Consider the following 20,266-nt stretch of genomic DNA (forward strand, 5'->3'; position numbering starts at 1 on the left):
GAGACAGGTTTCAATATAAGCAGTAATTTGAAGGTGATCGCACTTTTAGAATACATTTATTTATTTATTAGACTTTTTCCACACACAATATAGCATTCACATAAATAATATTTCATAATTATATTATGTCATAACCATAAGAAAAATACAAACTGTGTGTGGATAGAGGTCAATTAAGTTCAAAGAACTTGAAGCTTGACCCCCATTTAAGAAAAAGTAAACAGTATATACGACAATAATTAATCTGATGGACACAATAATAAGAATAACATGTTATGAACGAAAAAACTGAGGTGGAATTTTAAAAAAAGGTTAAATAAAAATAAAAGAAAAAGTTAAAAAAAAAATAGCAATAATAATAATAATAATAATAAATAATGATTATAATAAATAATGATAATAAAAACCAGAAAAAAAAGAGAGTAAATAAATGATAATAAAAACCAGAAAAAAGAGAGTAAATAAAAATGATAATAAAAACCAGGAAAAAAAGAGTAAATAAAAATAAAGGTAAAATGTGAGCTGCCAAGATGTATAAAGCTGGACATTCTTCATCAGGTTGAATTGTTACCATATTCCAAGATCAGAGACTTAAAATTAGTTTTAAAAGTAATGATTGTAGGTTTAGTTTTAAAACTAGCCAAGAGTGAATTCCAAAGATTGGGACCTGTATGTAAAACTGAAAAACATCTAAAGATTGGATGTATAATATTCAATTAAAAAGTTTTTAGCACCCCTCGTATTGTAGCCATGCTGGTCGGATGTCTCTATAAATGGGATGCAAATATGAGGAGGAATAAGTTTATTATCAATACAATACATGAACAAAGGGGTTTGAAACTTATTATTTAAAACTAAAGTATTTTATAAGGTTAAAAGTATGTTTCTTGGAAGCGAATGTTTAGTTTATTTATCATGCCAATATTTTGTGAAATAGTATTGCTAATTCTATTTTTAAGTGGGGTTTCCAAGACAGTTTTGCATATATTGTAATACCAAAGAATTTGGTTTCCTTAACTTGAGAAATATTATTGTTATCAATAAAAATACAATAATTAAGAGATTCTTTACACTTATGATTAAAATAAGATAAAATTAGTCTTAGAAATATTTAAAGATAATTTATTGAGCTTAAGCTATTTGGAGACTTTAATTAGCTTGCCGTTAACAGTCTTAAATAATGTATGTTTATTTTTATCCGAGTAAAATATGTTTGCATCATCAGCAAATAAATTCAAGTTAACAAGTTTAGTAGTATTGGGAATATCATTAACGTAAATCAGAAATAATAACGGACCTAAAATGGACATAGAATCCACGTTCAGTATAATCTATAAATAACATTACACATGATAGCACAAATATGAAAACAGTATATAAACCACTTAACAACCAGTATAAATAATGTTTACATTTTTATAAAATGAGGTTTTCAAATTGTGGTTTATGAATCCTTATTGATTATTTATAAACACAATTTTTCCAAATTGTGTAATTTTTATTTTTAGATCTGAACTTAAAAAAATGTTAACTTTGGACTTTGCTAAGTTTCATCATTGATAAAATAAATGTAATTGACTCAGTACCTCATTCTTTACTCCTTTTTAAATTATTTCATTCATTTTGTCTCCCACATACACTTGTAGATTGGATTTGTAATTGGCTTCATTTTCGAACTCAGCAAACTTTTTTTCAAGCATTACTCTCCCAAGCTTCTTATCAGCTGTGGAGTGGTACAAGTCAGCAATCTTGGTCCTATCCTTTTCCTCTGTTTCATTAATGATATTGTTGATATTATTAATTGTCATTTTTCATTATACACAGATGACTTAGTTGTTGTTTGCTCTTTTAAAGACTGCCTCCTTAATCCTTTGCTATCCACAGCAAATTATCTAACATTGTTATCTAATGGACTTCTTTTTACACCATCTAAATGTAAAATAATGAACATACACTTTCAAAAATGCAATCCTGCCTTTTTCCTATTACCCTCTACAGGACGCTGATTGACACCGTCCAAGAACTTAAATATTTAGGAATTAAAACCTCAAATAATTTAAACTGGCATTCACAAATTATCATCATAAATCATGTTTTCGCAAGTTCTCCTTAATTAAATATCTAAAAAATTCACTTGATCCAGTATCTCTCGCTTTCAATATAAATCCCATATCCAATCAAAGATGGAATATGCATGTGCTATTTATGGCAACATACGTGAATGTGAACGCGCGTACTTGAAACTTGTTGAATATCTTTTAAGTAAACTTCTATCAGATCACTCTTCATATTCTTCATATCCGCAACTATTTGATCAATATGGTATTACAACGTAAGACACAAGATTTAAATATTTCACCCTATGCACTTTTTGTTGAATTGTTTAGTCTTACGATCACATTCTCAAAGATTTCTTCTCGCCTCAACTTCAAACCTCTATCTCGCTTAGGTAATCACCGACAATCAGCCTTCTTGCCACCTCCTGGTAAAACCGAATGTTTCAAATCTTCATTTGTTCCATATCTGCTCAAGCTTTGCTCGTCTCTCAATCTTGATTCGTCTTCTGCCATCAAAGCCACCACTCGTACTGCTCTGCTTGGAACACATTGGTCTATTGTTAAATTTTTTTTATTGTGATTACTCTTGGCTATTGCAAATGTATATTTATGAATGTAAATGTAATGTTTCTTGTATGGCGGATAATAGGCCATCGATGGCTTTTGGAGGAAATAAATATTGAATTAATTATGTAAAGATGAAACTTTTCTGTTGCCACTTTATAAATTTTGCATTGTTATTTTATTATAGTTGTTATTATTTATTTTTTATTGTTATTATTAACATTTTGTTGTAGGTATTATTTTTTCCGGATATAATTTGATTATTGCCGTTGTTTTCGGAATCTACTGGTTAATTTTTGCCGTTGTCCATTTGTTCAGTTAGGATTATGTTGATGTTATTAATTCAAGCAAGTGAATTCATTGGCCTTCTAGTGGATTCATATTCCAAGACAACCCCAGGTGCTTAAAGATGTATTGTCCCAAAAAAAAATCATAGAAAACAATTTTGAAATTAGCTCGCTCATTTTGCAGTAACATAAAAATTATTAACTTGAGCATAGAAAGTAATGAATTTAAAATATGTGTACCAAGGTTTTTATACCGAATAATGAAAAATTATAAAAACATATCTAGTGTTTCTGTCATTTTTCACTGTAAAATTATAGGTAAACATTTTTTAAATACAATAATTTCTATGTTCTTGTTAATAATTTCATGTTACTTTGAACAATTTTTTTTAATTGTTTTGGAATTTTTCATGAGACAATTTAAAATCTGAGTTCAATTCCTTATTTGGGAAACTTTTTTTACTCTTGCGTATATAATGTATTACATGTTGGTTGCATGTATTATAGAAATGCTGAATTTGTTTTGTAAAAACAATTCAGGGGTAATAATTGTTTATGGTATTTATATTCTGTAAACCAGAATGGAGGTGAATTTTCTCAAAAAAGAACTTGAAGAAACAAAGAAAGTGAAACAAGATGAAGCACTCCGTAGCTTTGAAGTTTTAACCAAGGGCGATGCTAACGCATTGAAGAGAGAAGAGAAGTTAGTAAGTGAGCAAGTTTTTATTAAACCATTATCAGTCCTGTTCCTCCTCAGAAAATAATATATATATTTAAAATATGTTCACATATTGACAATTTTTTTAAATTTTTAAACAAGTTGTTAATTTAAAGGAATTCTTATGTAAAAATTAGTCCATCACTTGCTATCCTTTTAAATGATATACCGTAAAACTCAAATTGAAGCCCTGGGCTTTTGCAAACTTTGGATTGGCTTCTTTTCGAGGCTACTTTTGCAAAGTAAAGAGAGAGGCTTCTCTTCAAAATGAATTCTGTAAATTTTGGGAATTACTACTATAAAACATTAAATAGGACAACTGTAACATCAATCTGTATCATGGCATGTATTAACCAACATTGAATCACATAAACTGCTGTATAAACCAAGCATGTTTTTAAATTATTTTGTTTCTTTGAATATCTCGAAAAAAAAAAAAAGCCCATGCTATCTGGAAAAGAAACCCATGGGCTTCTTTTCAAGATGACTTTCTTTTTGAGGCTACTTTTGCAAACTAAAGAGGGCTTCAATTCAAGATGGGCGTCTCGAGATTTAGCCCATTGGGCTTCTATCCAAGGTTTTACGGTATATGTAGTTTTGACCTATGTCTCATTGTAAAATTATATCTAATTAGACCTTTAATTAGTCAGTCAGCATTTTAATGTAATTTTAAAGGATTCACTTATATTTTATCACAGGCAGATAAAAGAAAACTTGTAGGGTTTGTTGGCCAATATTAAGTAATTTAGCTTAATTAATAATTTTGATTGGCTTGTCTTTAATACAAAATGTTATTTTTATTATTAATAATGATGATATTTTAACATAGGTTATATTTAGTAATGGTTATTTTCTCTAGTTGCCGACATACTCAATAACAGCCTATTCCAAAGCCATTATATAATTTTAAAAATGTGTTCATTTCCTGTTGAATGAATTTAATTTTGTGTAGATCCCAACATGCTTACATGTAGTGTTAATTTTTTAAAGAAAATAAAATAAATAAAATTCCCTAGAGTTATTTTTAGTTTACAAGGAATTGTATGTTAATGTTATCAATAAGCATACAATAGAATCAATATCCATATTCAGATAGGAAGTTAAACTAACACTAAAAATGTGCTTACTAATTAAAAAATATTGTTTGATTTCAAAGCATCATGAGTAATTTTTGATGTATAAAATACTACAGAAGTTAGGCTATTTTATTATTATAATGAAATCCAACTCATTTAAATTAGGCAGTGGAAATAAAGTCAATACCGCAGAACACTAATTTGTTTACCCAATGCATCCTGTTTACGTTTGTTTGCATTCATTATCACAGTTGACTGACCCTGCTATATATCCACGTAATGGCGAATAAAAGTTCTCCCTATGCAGTGAAGTGTCTATATGACATATATTCATTTTTTAGCCATATATGGTGTGATATGATGTCAATGCCCGTATATGGGCAAATCATTATATTTGTTACAGAAAAGATTATAGTATGATATGATAAAACTTCATTGTCACAACGTTATAAGATACAGTTATGAGATATGGTTCCTTAAAATGCACTCATATTAGTATTTTTTAAAGTTTTTATTTGGAATCACTTCGGAAACACAGAAACACAATTAAATACATACAAGTTGCAGAAAAGAATAGCCAAGTTAAAAAATACAAGATGCTAAAAAGTTAATGGAAACAGTCAGTCATCAACTAATTAATGGATTACTGAGTTGTACGAAAAGTATAGGCAATGTATACGTTAATATAGATAGTGCAAGTCTATCTAGTAGGGATAGACCTTTCGAAGATAGGAAAACATTATGTTTTTGTCTGTTAATTGGCATGGGAATAAAAGAGATATTTAGACTTATTTAAATGTAGCAATTGAAATATTTCATACTGATATGCTATATCATTATTTTTTAACATACAATCAATATACAAACTAATAATAACAAATATACAGCAAACATCATCTGAACCTGTTAAAAAAATTGAATGTGTCCTTTTTGAATTTTTTTGAACAAATAGCAATAAAAACTGCCATTAGCAGTGGAACTTCCTGTAAACATTTAACTATGATGGATGACCAAAATTATTTCCTGGTTCATAATACAGTACCTGAGAAAAAAAAATAACTTCCTAGTTTATACTACCTGTTCTCTCAAAATGTGATGATGTTGTGAAAGCCAGTAACCCTTCGTAAGAGGGAAAATTTTGACTTAAATAAATGATGTTGATGATTATTATTATTAAAAATAATTTATAGACAGAATATTATTTTTTAATTTTTCTTGGTATTATTTTTTTTATTGTGTATAATTCAAGTTTATTTTCATTTCATTTCATTTCATTTATTCAAAATAATCTCCAACAAGGAGAAGCAAAGAAATACAATCAAAACAATGCAATTGAATTAAAAACGTGGCTTGAATAATTGGAAACAGGCATAAAATTTGGACATTACACTCACTAAACTTTAACACATTAAAAATACGTTTACAGAATTAATTGCAAGAAACAAGGAATTCACATTTCAAATACATATACATATGTATATATATATACATATACATATACACACATACACATGCATATGCATATGTGCATGCACATACACATACATATACATACCACATACACAAAAGTGTCCAGCATAAGTGACCAATATATCAACATAAGGCATGCCATCAGGGTTTGACAGTGTCATTTTGATTGTTCCCAGGATGTTGAAATGAAACAAGGAGCAGGTGCATCTGATACAAAACCAGAAGACTCTACCGTGGTTAGAAATTTGAAAAAAGAAAATTCGGCTATGAAGAAACAAATTGATGAGGTAAATGGAGGATTAAATATTAATAATAAAACAATATACCGCTCACATATAAAGCTAAAGTCTATCTGTATTAAGTGATTAATTAGGTTTAAATTTAACAACCTAATTAAATGAACATTATATTTTTTTCAATATTTGTTTCTTGCTCTTTTAGATTTTGAAGGTGAACAACGAGTGGGACCAACATTATGCAGGAATGAAATCCAGCTTTGAAGCCAAACTCAAAAAGATTGAGGAAGACAACATGAGAGTGAAAGAAGACCTCGACAGAAAAATGAAGGAGAGTCTTCAAAGAATGGCAGCTGAGAATCAGAAAGAGTCAATTCTGGACAAAAAGCAGAGGGAATTTGATCAGATGTTGACTCAGGCTAAGGCTAGGATTGATGCTGTTGAAGTAAGCTTTGTCACCTTAATTGTTTGTAGCAGCTTTGTGCTGAACTAAATAGAGATCCTTGGGTCCCAGATTCAAATCCATTACTGTCCTCTTTGTGTTCAGCTATAGGGCTGAATACACATTACTGTAATTAAATGTACAATCTTTAGAAAGAGATGTTTTAAACATTTGTCTTTTTTGCAGAAATGCTAATGTGCACTTGAGAAATGAGTGTGCTTTTTAGAAGATAGTGAGCCATATTAGTTTACCCTGTACATTTTAACACGCCTCCCAGTGCAGATAACTAAAACACATGTATGTACATTTGGTACATTCTCAAAATTTTGTTTTTTATAAACATTTTTAATTTTTAGGCTGAGAAAGTAGAACATCAGAATCGATCAGCACGACTTGAGAAATGGGTTCACATGCTTCTGGTACAAAAAGCAGAAAGTGAAGTGGAGATCGCAAGACTAAACCAGGTTTGCAACTCTAATTTGTTTAAAAGCTCCTTTGTATGTTTTTTTTTTTACTATAACACTTGCTTGTTTCCTTTCTTGTAGAATTTCTTAAAGAAATGTAATGTTAATACAGTGCAGTACCTGTTGTATGCACATACCTTGATAAAGCTAAATACATAAATGTTGTAATTACTCATTATTACCATATTTTTCTTTGGTATTTTTTGTTAAAAAACAACATGCAAAGCAGTAGAGAAACTGAAATAGAGCACATTTTACAAGAAACACTTCAAACCAGATACATTAAAAAGGCGAGAAAAAGAACCACACAATCTAAACAAAATTTCAGAATGATTTTTATATTATCGTTTATTTAAGATCAAATTCCAGTAAATTTTGCAATCATGTTTTATTTTTAAACAGCTTGTGATAATGATTTAAACATGCCTAAAGTTTAAACCTAAGTAAGTTAATTGACAATTTTATTTTTCAACTACTGTACTAAGTTGAGAAATGTTATGATCACAATTGTTTCTTAATCATTAGGAATTGGAGAACTGCATGCGTAATATTCATGATTTTAAACTACCACTCGGAGCTGCAGCAGCTTATTCGGCACCCCAGAGGAATCTTATCCCCAGGGGCATAGATAACGATGTGACTCAGCGTATGCAAGAACAAATGGACCTTCTTCAGCAGCAGAATATGGCGTTCCAGTCGGATTTCAACCAGGAGCGTAGGGATCGCCAGCATGCGGTCGGTCAACTGACTGAGGCTAAGGAAGAGATCGAAGCTTTGAGGAAAATTGCAATGGACTTACAGGAACAGGTACTTTACAACACATTTTATGATAATCATTATTCATTATTTAAATTGTTTTAACTTTGTTATCTTTTAAAGTCATATTATGTTTGGTTAATTTGTCTTGTCAATTTTGTTAAGAAAAGCAATAATTGAAATAGTTCCATAGCAGGATGACATTCCTCTTTAAGAGGAATAGAATGCCTATTGGATTTTGAGACATAAATATCTCCATTGGCGATGTATCGAAGATGCATATCTGCTAAAATCTTTTATGTATTCCTATTCCTATCCCTGGCACCAGACCAATTGGAATGCTGGGCTCAGATACAGGGATGCATGAAAAAGATTAATGAAGAATGTAACATTAACTTAACAAAATGGCATAATGAATCACTGTGAAATCCAGAGGCATGGCAACAGAAAATACAGAGGAGGGACAGATGCAGATGAGAAGAGTCCCTTGTAGACTTCAAAGTATTCTAATAAAGTACAGAAAGCAACAAATGGCCTTACTATTGTCTGCCACTGTAGGAAATGTCTTCTACCAAAGAAATTGTCCTAATTTTAATTGTTACAAAACAAGATCAATGAGGTTAAAAGAGAGCAACTGTACCCAGTTCCATTCCATCTAATGTTTCCTTATCTTTTATCTGGAGCTCTGAAATACAAGTATACAAAAGCAAACCGTCTTTCGAAAGAGTAAGTTTCATGTGCAAAAAAATGCAGTACACTCATTAAAAAAAGAGTAGGGGATGGTCTACCGGTGTGAAGGACCCTACTAGGATGGAAATAGATTTTGGACTTTCATGTTATACTCAGTGTTCTCACTGAATCAATTCAGTTTGTGGACAACTTGTAGGATGAAACTTACATCAAGTTTCAAGTTCAGTTTATTCACATGTAATGCATCATAAGGAATTACAATGAATAAAATAGGTTATATTATATAGGAATGCAAATACGTCTGGAGAAAGCCAGGTAAGCTTTAAGCCTGGTTCTACCAGTAAAAGTTTGAAAGTTTAAAATGTTTTGATAATAAAGTAAAACATACAAGAATACAAGAACAGAGTACAACATTATAATCTTAACCGGACAAGGACAGTACAGAACACAACACAACACATACACAAAGAAACAAGGGTAACGGTATTGGATTTTGTAATTAAGCTGACGAGGTTAGGCTATAACTAAAAGAATAATTATGATTAAGGATATTAAGAGTGTTTATATTTAGATATAAGGTGAGATTTGTAATTGTATTTAAAACAATTTATTGTATTGTGACTTACGATGGATGTGTCAAGTGAGTTCCATACATCTCATTAGCTTGTCAATATCTTATTACAAATTAAACTATATTTCATTATATTTGACATTTTTGTATTTGTTGGTATTTTATCAGGTCAATTCCGATGCAAGGAAAGTGAAGCGACCACCAGTATGTTCAATTTATATTATATTTTCACATATTTACTAATAGCTAAAGTAATGGGCAAAACTGTATCTTATATGCTTGTCGTTTAATATGTCTCTGTGCTCGAATCCTGTGAACCCTGGATTTTGTCCTCATGACTAAAAATTAATCCACACCCTAAGCCTTTATATTAGGGCATCGCTTCACCCCAGGGGTCCCAGATTGAAAGAAATTCCTTTACTGGGAGATCTGGTAAAATTAGCTTGCTTAACTGTAACATATTTAATTATATTTTGCTATGCATGCTGATACCCATTGGCACTGACTTTTATGAAACAGTAACGAAGAAGAGAGACTGCTGTTACTCCCAGAAAACTTAGGAACCATGTCACCCAGCAAGTAGCAATTTACTTACAGAGAATTCAAATATTAGAATTTTAAAGAAAAAATGAGATAATGGGTGATATATCTTGAATCATGTACGTAATTTAACACTTTACTTGTAATTGATATCGACCAAGAATAATTACAAATTTTGCAATTGTCTTTCACGTAGGGTGTTAAAGGCTACTACATCCAAGAAGTCCCTCCCGGAGGCAAGGTAAGGATGTACTTCTATTCAAATATAACCACTGTTAATCTTGTATTATCAATAAATCAACCAAGTAATCTATCATTCAATCAATCAATCAGAATGTTAATTGATCAATCAGTTGTTCTTGCATCAATAAAGAAGCGCTTAATGTCTCCAAAGGAAGACCAATAAGTGTTTTTAGATTACATTACTGTTAATTTTAACCAGTTTTCTGATACCTAAAATGATTTATTGTCAATTTAGGTGCCAGCGACTGATTCCCCAGTCATAAGCAATTGCTTTAGACCATGAAGAAAAAAATTGTTTAAACAAATATAATATTGTAAAAACAAATTATTAAGGTGTTTCTTTTTGTAAGTAGATTTTTCGGCGTGGTATTAACTATGGCGGAAATGATATGTTCGTGGATAACGATATTGAAATTGATGGTCCTGACGGCACTGAGCAACCAGATCCTGAATCAGAATGCCCTATGTAAGTCTCGTTGGCCACTCTTCAATTTATTATAATTATTATTGTTGTTATTGGTGTTTTATTGTTGTTATTATTGATATTATTGTTGTTGTTGCTATTGTTATTATTACTATAAATGTTCCAATAAGCACCTCTCACATACACGCTGCTGTGGAATCCACACCGCACCAGACATGATTTTTTTTTTACTTAGAGCCACTCTCAAACATGCGCTAACGTCACAATGCTTAATCGAGAATACGTACCTAACAACTAAAATGGGAAAGCGCTTAATGTCTCCAAAGGAAGACCAATAGGTGTTTGTAGATTACATTACTGTTAATTTTAACCAGTTTTCTGATACCTAAAATATTTTATTGTCAATTTAGGTGCCAGCGAGTGATTCCCAACAAAGAAGAATTGGAACGGCATGTTGAACGTTGCACCAACAACTTTGACTAGCTAAGGCCTGATGTATGGTATGATTGGTCAGCATTAAAGCATTGAAGAGACATATATTATTATATTATATTATATAATATATATAATATACATAACACACACATATATATATGTATGTATGTATATATACATACATACATATATTATTGTGTGGCTAGCAAAGCGAGCTTGAGCACTCACAGTCAGTGAAGAAGGTTGCACTTCCTGTGCCGCATGTTCAGCTTCGTGTATTATTTCTCCTTTTCCAACCAGAAGTTGCACTACATGTTTTAGTACACTAGGGACTTTGCAGTGGTTTCCTATAGTAACTTAACAATGAAATGCACTTCAAACAATGCATTGAGATCAATTCAGTCTTCTATTTCATTGAATATTTTTACACATTAATATTAACAATATCAACAATATTTCATTAAAAATAATGATAAATAAAATAAATATTATACCATTTTTATTAGTTAGGAAAATATATGAATAATATATTTTTTCCTATCCACCCAGAAGTAGCACTGATGTTAGTAATGTTTTGTAATACTGTTTCGTGCAGTAACTAAATGCATTTCAGAAGAGGCAAGTCAAATAAAAATATACAACTTCATGAATAAATATCAAATTATATAAATCAAATTATATATTAATATCCAAATAATTATATAAATCATAAAAATCATTGAAACTATACATGGAGAAGAGTTTCACACCAAATTATTCCTAATATACTGTAGTGCGATATATACTATCACAAAACAGAGAAAAGATCACATATTTATACTATAAAATGACCTCTGACCTTTGTTACTTTTATTAGCATTTTGTGTCTGAATAGAAAATCTGGCTCCATTGAGATCTTAAAATTCTATCAAGACATTTATTTTTCTCAATATTTTTACTTTTCTCTTAGAAGAAAAAGATAAATGTAAGTTTTTAGAGGTTTGTAAGTGTCATGAACCTCCACATTATTAATTGTATTGGTCACTTAATTATTAAAATCTGATGAAAGTAATTTTATTCCAGCATTTTTTATTCAATTTTATATTTAACTTTGAAGTACGATTCAAAATATATTTTGAAGCACATGGATAAAGTATACAGAGGTATACAGAGATGTATAATCTTGTGCACCGCATTGATATTCTGTTTAAAAATAGCTATCAAATTAATTGAGGACTATTCTATTAACAGTTTTTAGCAGATTCTATCAAAATGAAATATAATGTAATATTGTATTATTATTATAATTTCATTTTTTTGACTAAATTATATTTTTTTGTTCTTATATTTTGTTATCATATTGTATGGTATCATATTATGATTATGAAATTATGTTTGTTTCACTATTAAATTAAGTATTGAAGTAATTAAACTTCTTTGAAATGCATATTCATTGTTTGGGAAAATTTTAAATGCATTTGAACAGAAAATTTATATGTCTAGCTTTGCACAGTTTATTTCTCTTATGGTAATATTATAGAAATTCATTATAGAATGATAAAGACCGTAATAAAGGTTAAAACCAGTTCGAAATTTTATCGTAATAAAGGTTAAAACCAGTTCGAAATAAAGAAAAAAATTAGAAGAAAGAATGAATAAACATACACAGGTATACCAATAATGATAAATACGAGAATCGTATTTATCATTATCCTGACATGATTGATTTATTTTAAAACCAGCCAAACAATTGCTGGATTTGGTGTTTGATGATTTTCATTTGCTTAATTTGCCTAAAGTTTTGAGTGTAATCCGGAATTTAATATTTTATTTAGTTTTTAGATTAAGAGAGTTTGATGATATTGATGCAGTAATGGATCTATCAGTAGGTCCACTCTTTTTTGCAGCAGTTATTAGTGATCGTAATTAATTATGCTTATCAGAAGAAAAAAATGGATAAACACACAATTGATATTTGTTGGTTAAAGAATCGTATTTATGATTATCTTAATTATTTATGAAGGATTGGTATTTGTTTTCAGCAGTTACAAGTGGGCATGCAATGTGAATGCCTTATTCTAAAACCAGTCAACTATGAGTGTTAGTAATGCAGAATTACATATTTGATTTGTTTTTTAGATCAAGATAGTTTAATGAAATCGATGTAAGTGTTTATCTATCAGTAGGTCCATTGCCTTATTGCAGCAGTTCTCATTGTCAATGAGCATTTCAATATTAAGATCCATGTTGTGGGTGATTGCAGTCTTTTGGTCTAATGGAAAGCAGTATTTCAAGTTTCTTGTCACTGATTTTTCTGTGGATTGTGATCTATTGTGAAGATCCGATGCAGAATGCTATATATCACTTCATTTTATGTCGTGTTTTGCAGTTAATATTAGTTTTACTGTTTATTGGTGTTTATATCTATTGATTCTGAATTGACTAGAACATCATATTTTAAATGATTATAATGGTCTCATAATTGATAATTGTGGGATTTTAAAGATCTCCTTTAATCACAACTATTCAGTGTGATTTCCAATTGCTGAAACTGATCATTTTTTTTCAGTGTTGATCACTGTTGGCTTTAGCTTTCATTTGTGTAGTTATGGCAATCTTTGAAAATTTGCATATATGGTGTACTGTCTCAATATTGGTTATGTATCCAGTTTTTTATATTATCGCATGAATTTAATGCTTCTTGGATAGAATAGTCTGTAGGTCTACAAAGTGTTCTTTGAAAGGTGTATACTGTAGATAGGTATACATATTTCTGAAGAGCCTTTACTTTGTCTACGTTGGTAGATTTGTTTTAGGAATGTAGTAGTTTTGTTGTGGTTACAATATACAACGATAGTTGTGATTGTCATTTGAATAATCTGGGATGAATGACCTACCAGAGGTTTAATCACCTTCTCTGCACCCTGGTGCTGTCACCAGTATAGAAGTGTATCAGCATTTTGTTTCACTTAGGTAGAATCGGTTGTTCTCTGTGGTTTGATGAAGCATCTTCTCAAAAGCATATAATATTGAATTTTAAAAAATTCAATATGTTTTAGTGAAAAGTGAAGATATGTAAGATCATCATCACATGATTTACAAAACTTCCAACAAGGAAGAAAACACTAAATGAATTTTTGAGGATAAAATGTTATAAAAAAATTGTGATTGATCTAACTGATTTTTTCTTTTGGTTTAAAAGAATGTTAAAGCACTCAAATTTGAAAGCTTGATTGTAGTATAGTGAAATGGCAAAATTATTAAATTCCTGTTTTAAACAGAATGATGCGTCTTGTTATTTCTTATTGTCTTATTGTTAATTTCATTATTTTAAACAACACAGTAGAGAGTTTTAAAAATTCGCCATGTATAAGTTGCCATTATTTTTAAAGTTACTTGCGATATGGGGTGTCTAGAAAACTAAGACCTAAGATATCTTAGTTTTCTAGATCTAGAAAATTAAGATATCTTAGGTCTTAGTTTTTTAGACACCCGAACTTGTTGCTAAGTGCGTCATTGCAACAAACCACTGGACCGAGAAAAAAAGACCGTAAACAAAATACCTACCCCAGCATATAATAGCAAAACACATAACATCATCCATTATATCATATATATAGGTATCATTATATTATATATAGGTGTATATTTATATCTTATATATACATATATATATGTATATATATTATATATATAGGTGTATATTTATATCTTATATATACATATATATATGTATATATATATATACATATATATATGTATATCTCACTGACTTGATAAAGGGTTACGCCCGAAAGATCTCGTCTATTTTCTTAATAAATTTTGAGGCAAATCTATTACCATTTCTACGAGTTTTATTTTATATATATATATATATAATATTTTGGTCTATATTTTATTTTGTTTAAGGTTGTGTTATCGCTGATGCTTACCTAATTCAGTACAAGTTGATCCGTCGCCAACGTCTGTGTGTGTGAGTGTGGACATTTTTGTTGGTTGCTTTTTTTTCTATATTTTTTAAAAATTTGGTACCGGTATGTTGTAGAATAGACAACTCTCTGACTATAAAAAGTATGTGCCACAATTTTTTTTATTATTATTGAATCGTCTCTTAAATGCTCCGCCTGATAGTCCAAATGACGGGCGTACATTCATAAAGCTGATAAACAGACACCTCCCACACGGACACAAGCTCCACAAAATATTCAACAAAAACAACGTGAAAATACGTTACGGCTGCATGAAAAACATGAATTCCACAGGCGGGGATCCAGACCTTCGCCCAGTTCGCCCAGGCGAAGGTCAGGGTGAGAAATAAAAATAAAATGTTGAACATTTTTCAATCATACTTACTTTCCTTGACACTTATATCGAACATTACCATTAGGACAGTGTTTAAATCCACACTATTTATACCTTACACTTTTACACTAATTGCACTGTAGGCCATACCACGACTCTACCAGAGAGGTAGATTCCCAATACATTATGGTCTTCCACTTCTATAGCGCATGATACAGTGCATAACAAACGTTACGTAAACACTACTACTACTAATAATAATATTATTATTAGTTATATATCGCATATTGTAGATACCTCTATGCGCTTAGCATTATTACACCCAGCCGTTGGGTCAGGCACATATGGAATACATACTCAGGTCCAGTAGCGTAGGTATGGGCACAGCACTGTGGCCCGGGACTATTGGGGGCCCGTTCAGTAGGTCTAATGATCTAAAAATATAACTTTAAAAAAAAATCATATTTAAACTTTAAAAAGACTCTTTAACAATATTTAGGTTTTAGAGGCTATAATTATTGATTATATTTACTACAATTTACCTGTTGCCTATTTCCCAAACGCTGCAAGTTAAAAAAAATAACAACAAAGCAAGCCCTTACGTATAAAATACTTTTTGAAATCACATTTCTAAAGCAATAAAATATCGTCACCACTTTCTTGTTTGTGGTATTTTAAAGTTGGTTCAACTCTTGTGTATGTTTTTGAATCACGTCAGGTCATAATAACTTCATGAATACATTTTAGATTCACTTCACTGCAAGCAAGTCGATAATTGTTCTATTATTAAATGGTAATTGTTATTATCGTGATGGAATTTACCTGGATTTTTGCCGAACATGTCGTGAAAATGTACTGAATACTCAGTGCGTGTGAACAAACTTGCAAAAAATATTTGCAAGTTCTCCCGTGGGACTCGAACCCACGATATTCAGATCACTAGTCTGGCATCATACCTCTAGACCACTGAATAATATACTGCCACTGTGTGTTTAGATCCTTTTCTGATTGTTCGATGTATTCGGGTCCGTCCTTGCTTCCTTTTCCCATGGGTTGGTTCCCAAAAGAGAACCCTTGAAATAACTTCATTTTTACTTCTGTAGTAATGTCCAGCAAATGCTAACATTCGTGCCCTCAAAGTTATTGATATACAGGGGAATACCTCCATATATAATGTTATTTATAGTTGATATTCAATGCGTGTCTGAGTAATCTTGTATAACATCCATTCTTATCTCTCAAGAATCTGTTCATTTATCTTTTTACAATTTAAATTCCGTAATAAGCAATACCGTATATACTCGCGTATAATGCGACCCGTGTATAAGACGACCTCCGAGTTTTAGAAGATTTTTGGTTGATATTTGTATGTCGGGCGAATTCCTAATTTTTTGTGGCCCTGTGCATCTAGCTGGCTAAATGAAGCCAAATACAAGGGTAATCTTCGAAATAATACCATTTTATGAGTTTTTAAATCTTCAAAACCAAAATCGTATTCCCCCGTATTTAAAATTGCTTTCATTCATACAACATTTAGTTGCTTCATTACAGTAGCAAGTTCGCGTGTTACGGACGATCCGCACATAAGACGAACATGATTATAAAAATCTAAAATTTGAATGTCGTGCACATATGACGTATTCAAGGGGAACCCCGGCCCGGGCCCCCGTAAATATTTGAAAATTATTTTTAAGAATGGAGAGAAAAAAACTGAAAATTATATTCAAATCCTGAGAGTGCCATTTCCGGCCATCTACAGGCGACGTAATCTTAATTTTTTTTTTATGGTGGCTGAGGTGTCTATCTGTGAAGGTCCCTCTCTGGGCACCATCTATTTCCAATTTCTGGATCCACTGCTGCAAGGACCCATCTGTGCGAAGGTCATGGGAAATCCTGGATCCGCGCCTGATTCCATCATCAAGGGACACAATTCGCAACTCATCAAAAAAGAAGTTCAAGCAACAAATCCAAGAACATGCAACTGCAGAAATAAAAAGAACTGCCCACTACGCGGCGAATGCCTAAACAGTGCACTGATATATAGGGCTACAATAACTTCCGACGAGGGGCAAAACTCATACATTGGACTATCAGGCGGAGCATTTAAGCAACCATTCAATAATCACACAAAGTCCTTCAGGCCCCCAAAAAAAAATTTGAAAAAAAACCCCCAAAAAACAGAACTCTCAAAACACATGTGGGAGTTAAAAAGAAAGGGCTATAAATACTCTCTGAAATGGGAAATCATTAAAAATTCCAACACACACAAACGCAAATCTGGCCAGTGCAACCTATGCATAGAAGAAAAACAGCAATCCTAATGGTAAATCAATCAAAAAAAAGAACCGAACTAGTCGCTAAGTGTCGTCCAACAGCAACCCACTAAACCGTGTTAAAAACAATAGATTTACCTAACCACTCCATGATGAACAATATAAATAGGATACCAACACCTAGGCCTAACTACAGTTGTCTGATGATCGCCATTAAGCGTGAAACTCACATACTGTATAAAAAGTATGTGCCAATTTTTTTTTTTTTAATGCGCAAGGGGTAGCCAGCAATTTCAAAATGGCCGCCATTTTGAAACATTTTATTACCAATAATTGTACATTTATGACACTAAAATAGATGCTAATATATAAAATATTTTTTCATATAAATGACAATAAAAATAATAATAATATTTCACTTCAAATTTGCTACATTGAAATCCAAAATGGCCGCCATTTTAAATATTTTAGCTATTTTTTCATATATTTAATATATAAATGATTTAATTAATCCCAGAAAACCTAGCCTTTGAAATGGAATTAATTAATTAAATAATTATAATAACCAAAATACGCAAGATGCGGGGCTGGTGAAATTACACCTTAGTTGATAATATGCAAATTACCTTAAATATGCATATTAGGGATAGGCATACAGCATATCTTGGAAACCACTGGTCGTACAGGCTTTGCTTTCTTTTTTAAATTGTTAAGAATATACTACATTTTTATTTGCTTTAATGTAACATTTTCTCCAAGAGTGACTGGAAATGTGACATTTGACCTATAATCTTATTCTGAGGGATTTCAGTGCCAGTGTTTGTAGTCTCAATTTATTCAGATATATGTTTTTATTTGACACTTTAACAAGATATTTTGAGGAAAATTCACTTAAAACCATGTTTCTTAACTTTGGCCTTACGAGGTCTTCAAGTAGACATTTGAGTGGCTTAGAATATATTATTATGTTAAGTTGTCACTGTGAAACTACTCAAACCACTTTTCCTTTTCCAAGTGTATGTTTTGATGTTTTTCTTTTTGTGTTGATTGTTATTTTTTCCTGTGTCAGTCCTTTTTCTCTGTGTTTTAGGTTTTCCGACTAGTTGCATTTTAACAATATTTCACCATTTAATAATATTGTAGGCCTATTATTGTAAATTTTGTAAATCTGCTAACAATTCAGTTATGTTTTACTGCTATGAGATTTGATAATAAGAACAGAAAGAAAAACAAATTATATTAATTTTCTCTAGCTAAATATACTTTTTATTCATTGTCACACAGTGTCTGTCGGTACTCCAGTGCATAATGAATCACGTAGCGACAAACCTTACGTTCCACTTTGTGGTTTGAATATACTGAAAACTCAGTATATTGGTTGTGACAGCAAGCAATACAAACTCTGTTTTTAATCACTTTAACAGAAGTTTCCCTGTGATGTGCCTGAAATGTTAGAATGTACCTATTTTAAGAATCGTTAACCAGTGGCGGCTCTAGCATATATTTTCTGGGGCTGTGCTGTCCGATTGTGACAGACAATTGTGATTGTGTTGGCTTGGCGTATGCCTATTTTTATATGGTCCAACTGCCCGACGAGCTCTGCCCAAAGGGGGAGGGGGATTGACCTGTCCGGTGGGGGACTTAAGCTCCGCTGTCCCACCCCTCCCCCCCCCTGCTGTCTCGACACTGTGTTTAACAATCGACCAATTAGAACAGGGCCAGAAATAAATGTTTGTCGCAACTCACGTGTTGCACAACACAAACGTTCACGCCGTCGTTTTGTGAGAACTAACAGTATCCGAAGGGTGACCTATGTTACTAAGTATCTCTTCTAAGCTTTTACACTCAGATATAAATTTATAATATTTAATTGTTTTACTTTTTAGACAAAGGTATTAGCTTTCATTTTTATAAAATTAAATTAAATGCAATAACCCATTTTTCGGAATTCTCTAAATCTAATACATGAAAACCCGGATGTTTTGCAATAAATAAATAAATAAATAAAACAATGATTTCGCTATTGACTGATATCAGTGAATATCTGTCCAATGTTTGAGCCGCGCGATTAGTTGAATTGTACTCTATCAATCAAGAACCATCCGTTTTGCAAAATTGGCCTTTGACCATAAATGCTATTAAGTAAATACATATGTGTTCGATGGCATGAAACTCGCCTTCTTAACTCGTCACTTCGTTTTTTATATAAGTGCCATCGTACAGTAGAATAATAATATAATAATAATATTTAAAATTCACTAAATCAAATAATTATTATAAAATTGTTGTTTTTATTATTATCAATACCGTCCTGCACTATTTAGTTGTCGTACGCTGTCGGCATCGATTTAAGACTTTGAACCCCAGATATCGAGGTGCTTCTCATTTGTTTAATTTTTTTCTTTATATAAACATAGGCCTGTACGACGGCTGTAGTTATCAACCAACATGACCTTTACTTTATGTATAGTCTGACTACCACGATCAAGGAATGGCTTCTACAATAGGAAAGGTAAATGGTTTACAACACATGTGACACATTGTGAGCATCAAATGAGTACCATAACATACAATATCACTTTTGACATGTAATCGATGACTTAGTGCTTATTAATGTGTTTTCAGGTAATTACTTGCAAAGCAGCTGTGAGCTGGGAACCCAAAAAACCTCTGAGCATCGAGACGATTGAGGTTGCTCCTCCAAAAGCCGGCGAAGTTAGGATCAAGGTATGTGTATGA

General features: G+C 31.4%; 1 protein-coding gene and 1 long non-coding RNA gene across 2 annotated transcripts; both read left to right on the forward strand.

The window, feature by feature from the left end:
* Window positions 1-2,183: 2,183 nt before the first annotated feature.
* LOC117106438 (TNFAIP3-interacting protein 1-like) lies at window positions 2,184-14,235 on the forward strand. The gene is made up of 10 exons (XM_033247814.1): window positions 2,184-2,332; window positions 3,489-3,615; window positions 6,349-6,459; window positions 6,614-6,853; window positions 7,207-7,314; window positions 7,840-8,121; window positions 9,500-9,535; window positions 10,068-10,112; window positions 10,468-10,580; window positions 10,949-14,235. The coding sequence occupies exons 1-10, from the start codon at window positions 2,184-2,186 to the stop codon at window positions 11,019-11,021; spliced, it is 1,284 nt and encodes a 427-aa protein (XP_033103705.1). The 3' UTR covers window positions 11,022-14,235.
* A 3,981-nt stretch (window positions 14,236-18,216) lies between these two features.
* LOC117106424 lies at window positions 18,217-20,264 on the forward strand. Its single transcript, XR_004445063.1, has 3 exons — window positions 18,217-18,345; window positions 19,945-20,039; window positions 20,153-20,264. It is a non-coding gene; the product is annotated as an uncharacterized LOC117106424 (long non-coding RNA).
* Window positions 20,265-20,266: the final 2 nt, after the last annotated feature.

This window comes from Anneissia japonica, unplaced genomic scaffold, assembly GCF_011630105.1.
Source record: "Anneissia japonica isolate Jap-2015-1 unplaced genomic scaffold, ASM1163010v1 scaffold287994_len634616_cov204, whole genome shotgun sequence".
Lineage (NCBI taxonomy): Eukaryota > Metazoa > Echinodermata > Crinoidea > Comatulida > Comatulidae > Anneissia > Anneissia japonica.

What these genes read in the sequence shown, in the direction of transcription:
- LOC117106438 (XM_033247814.1), top strand. Translation starts at nt 2,184, where the DNA reads ATGGAATATGCATGTGCTATTTATGGCAACATACGTGAATGTGAACGC. An exon ending in GGAAAGTGAAGCGACCACCA is followed by an intron (nt 9,536 to 10,067) that starts GTATGTTCAATT and finishes TCTTTCACGTAG; the next exon opens with GGTGTTAAAGGCTACTACAT. An exon ending in AAGTCCCTCCCGGAGGCAAG is followed by an intron (nt 10,113 to 10,467) that starts GTAAGGATGTAC and finishes TTTTGTAAGTAG; the next exon opens with ATTTTTCGGCGTGGTATTAA.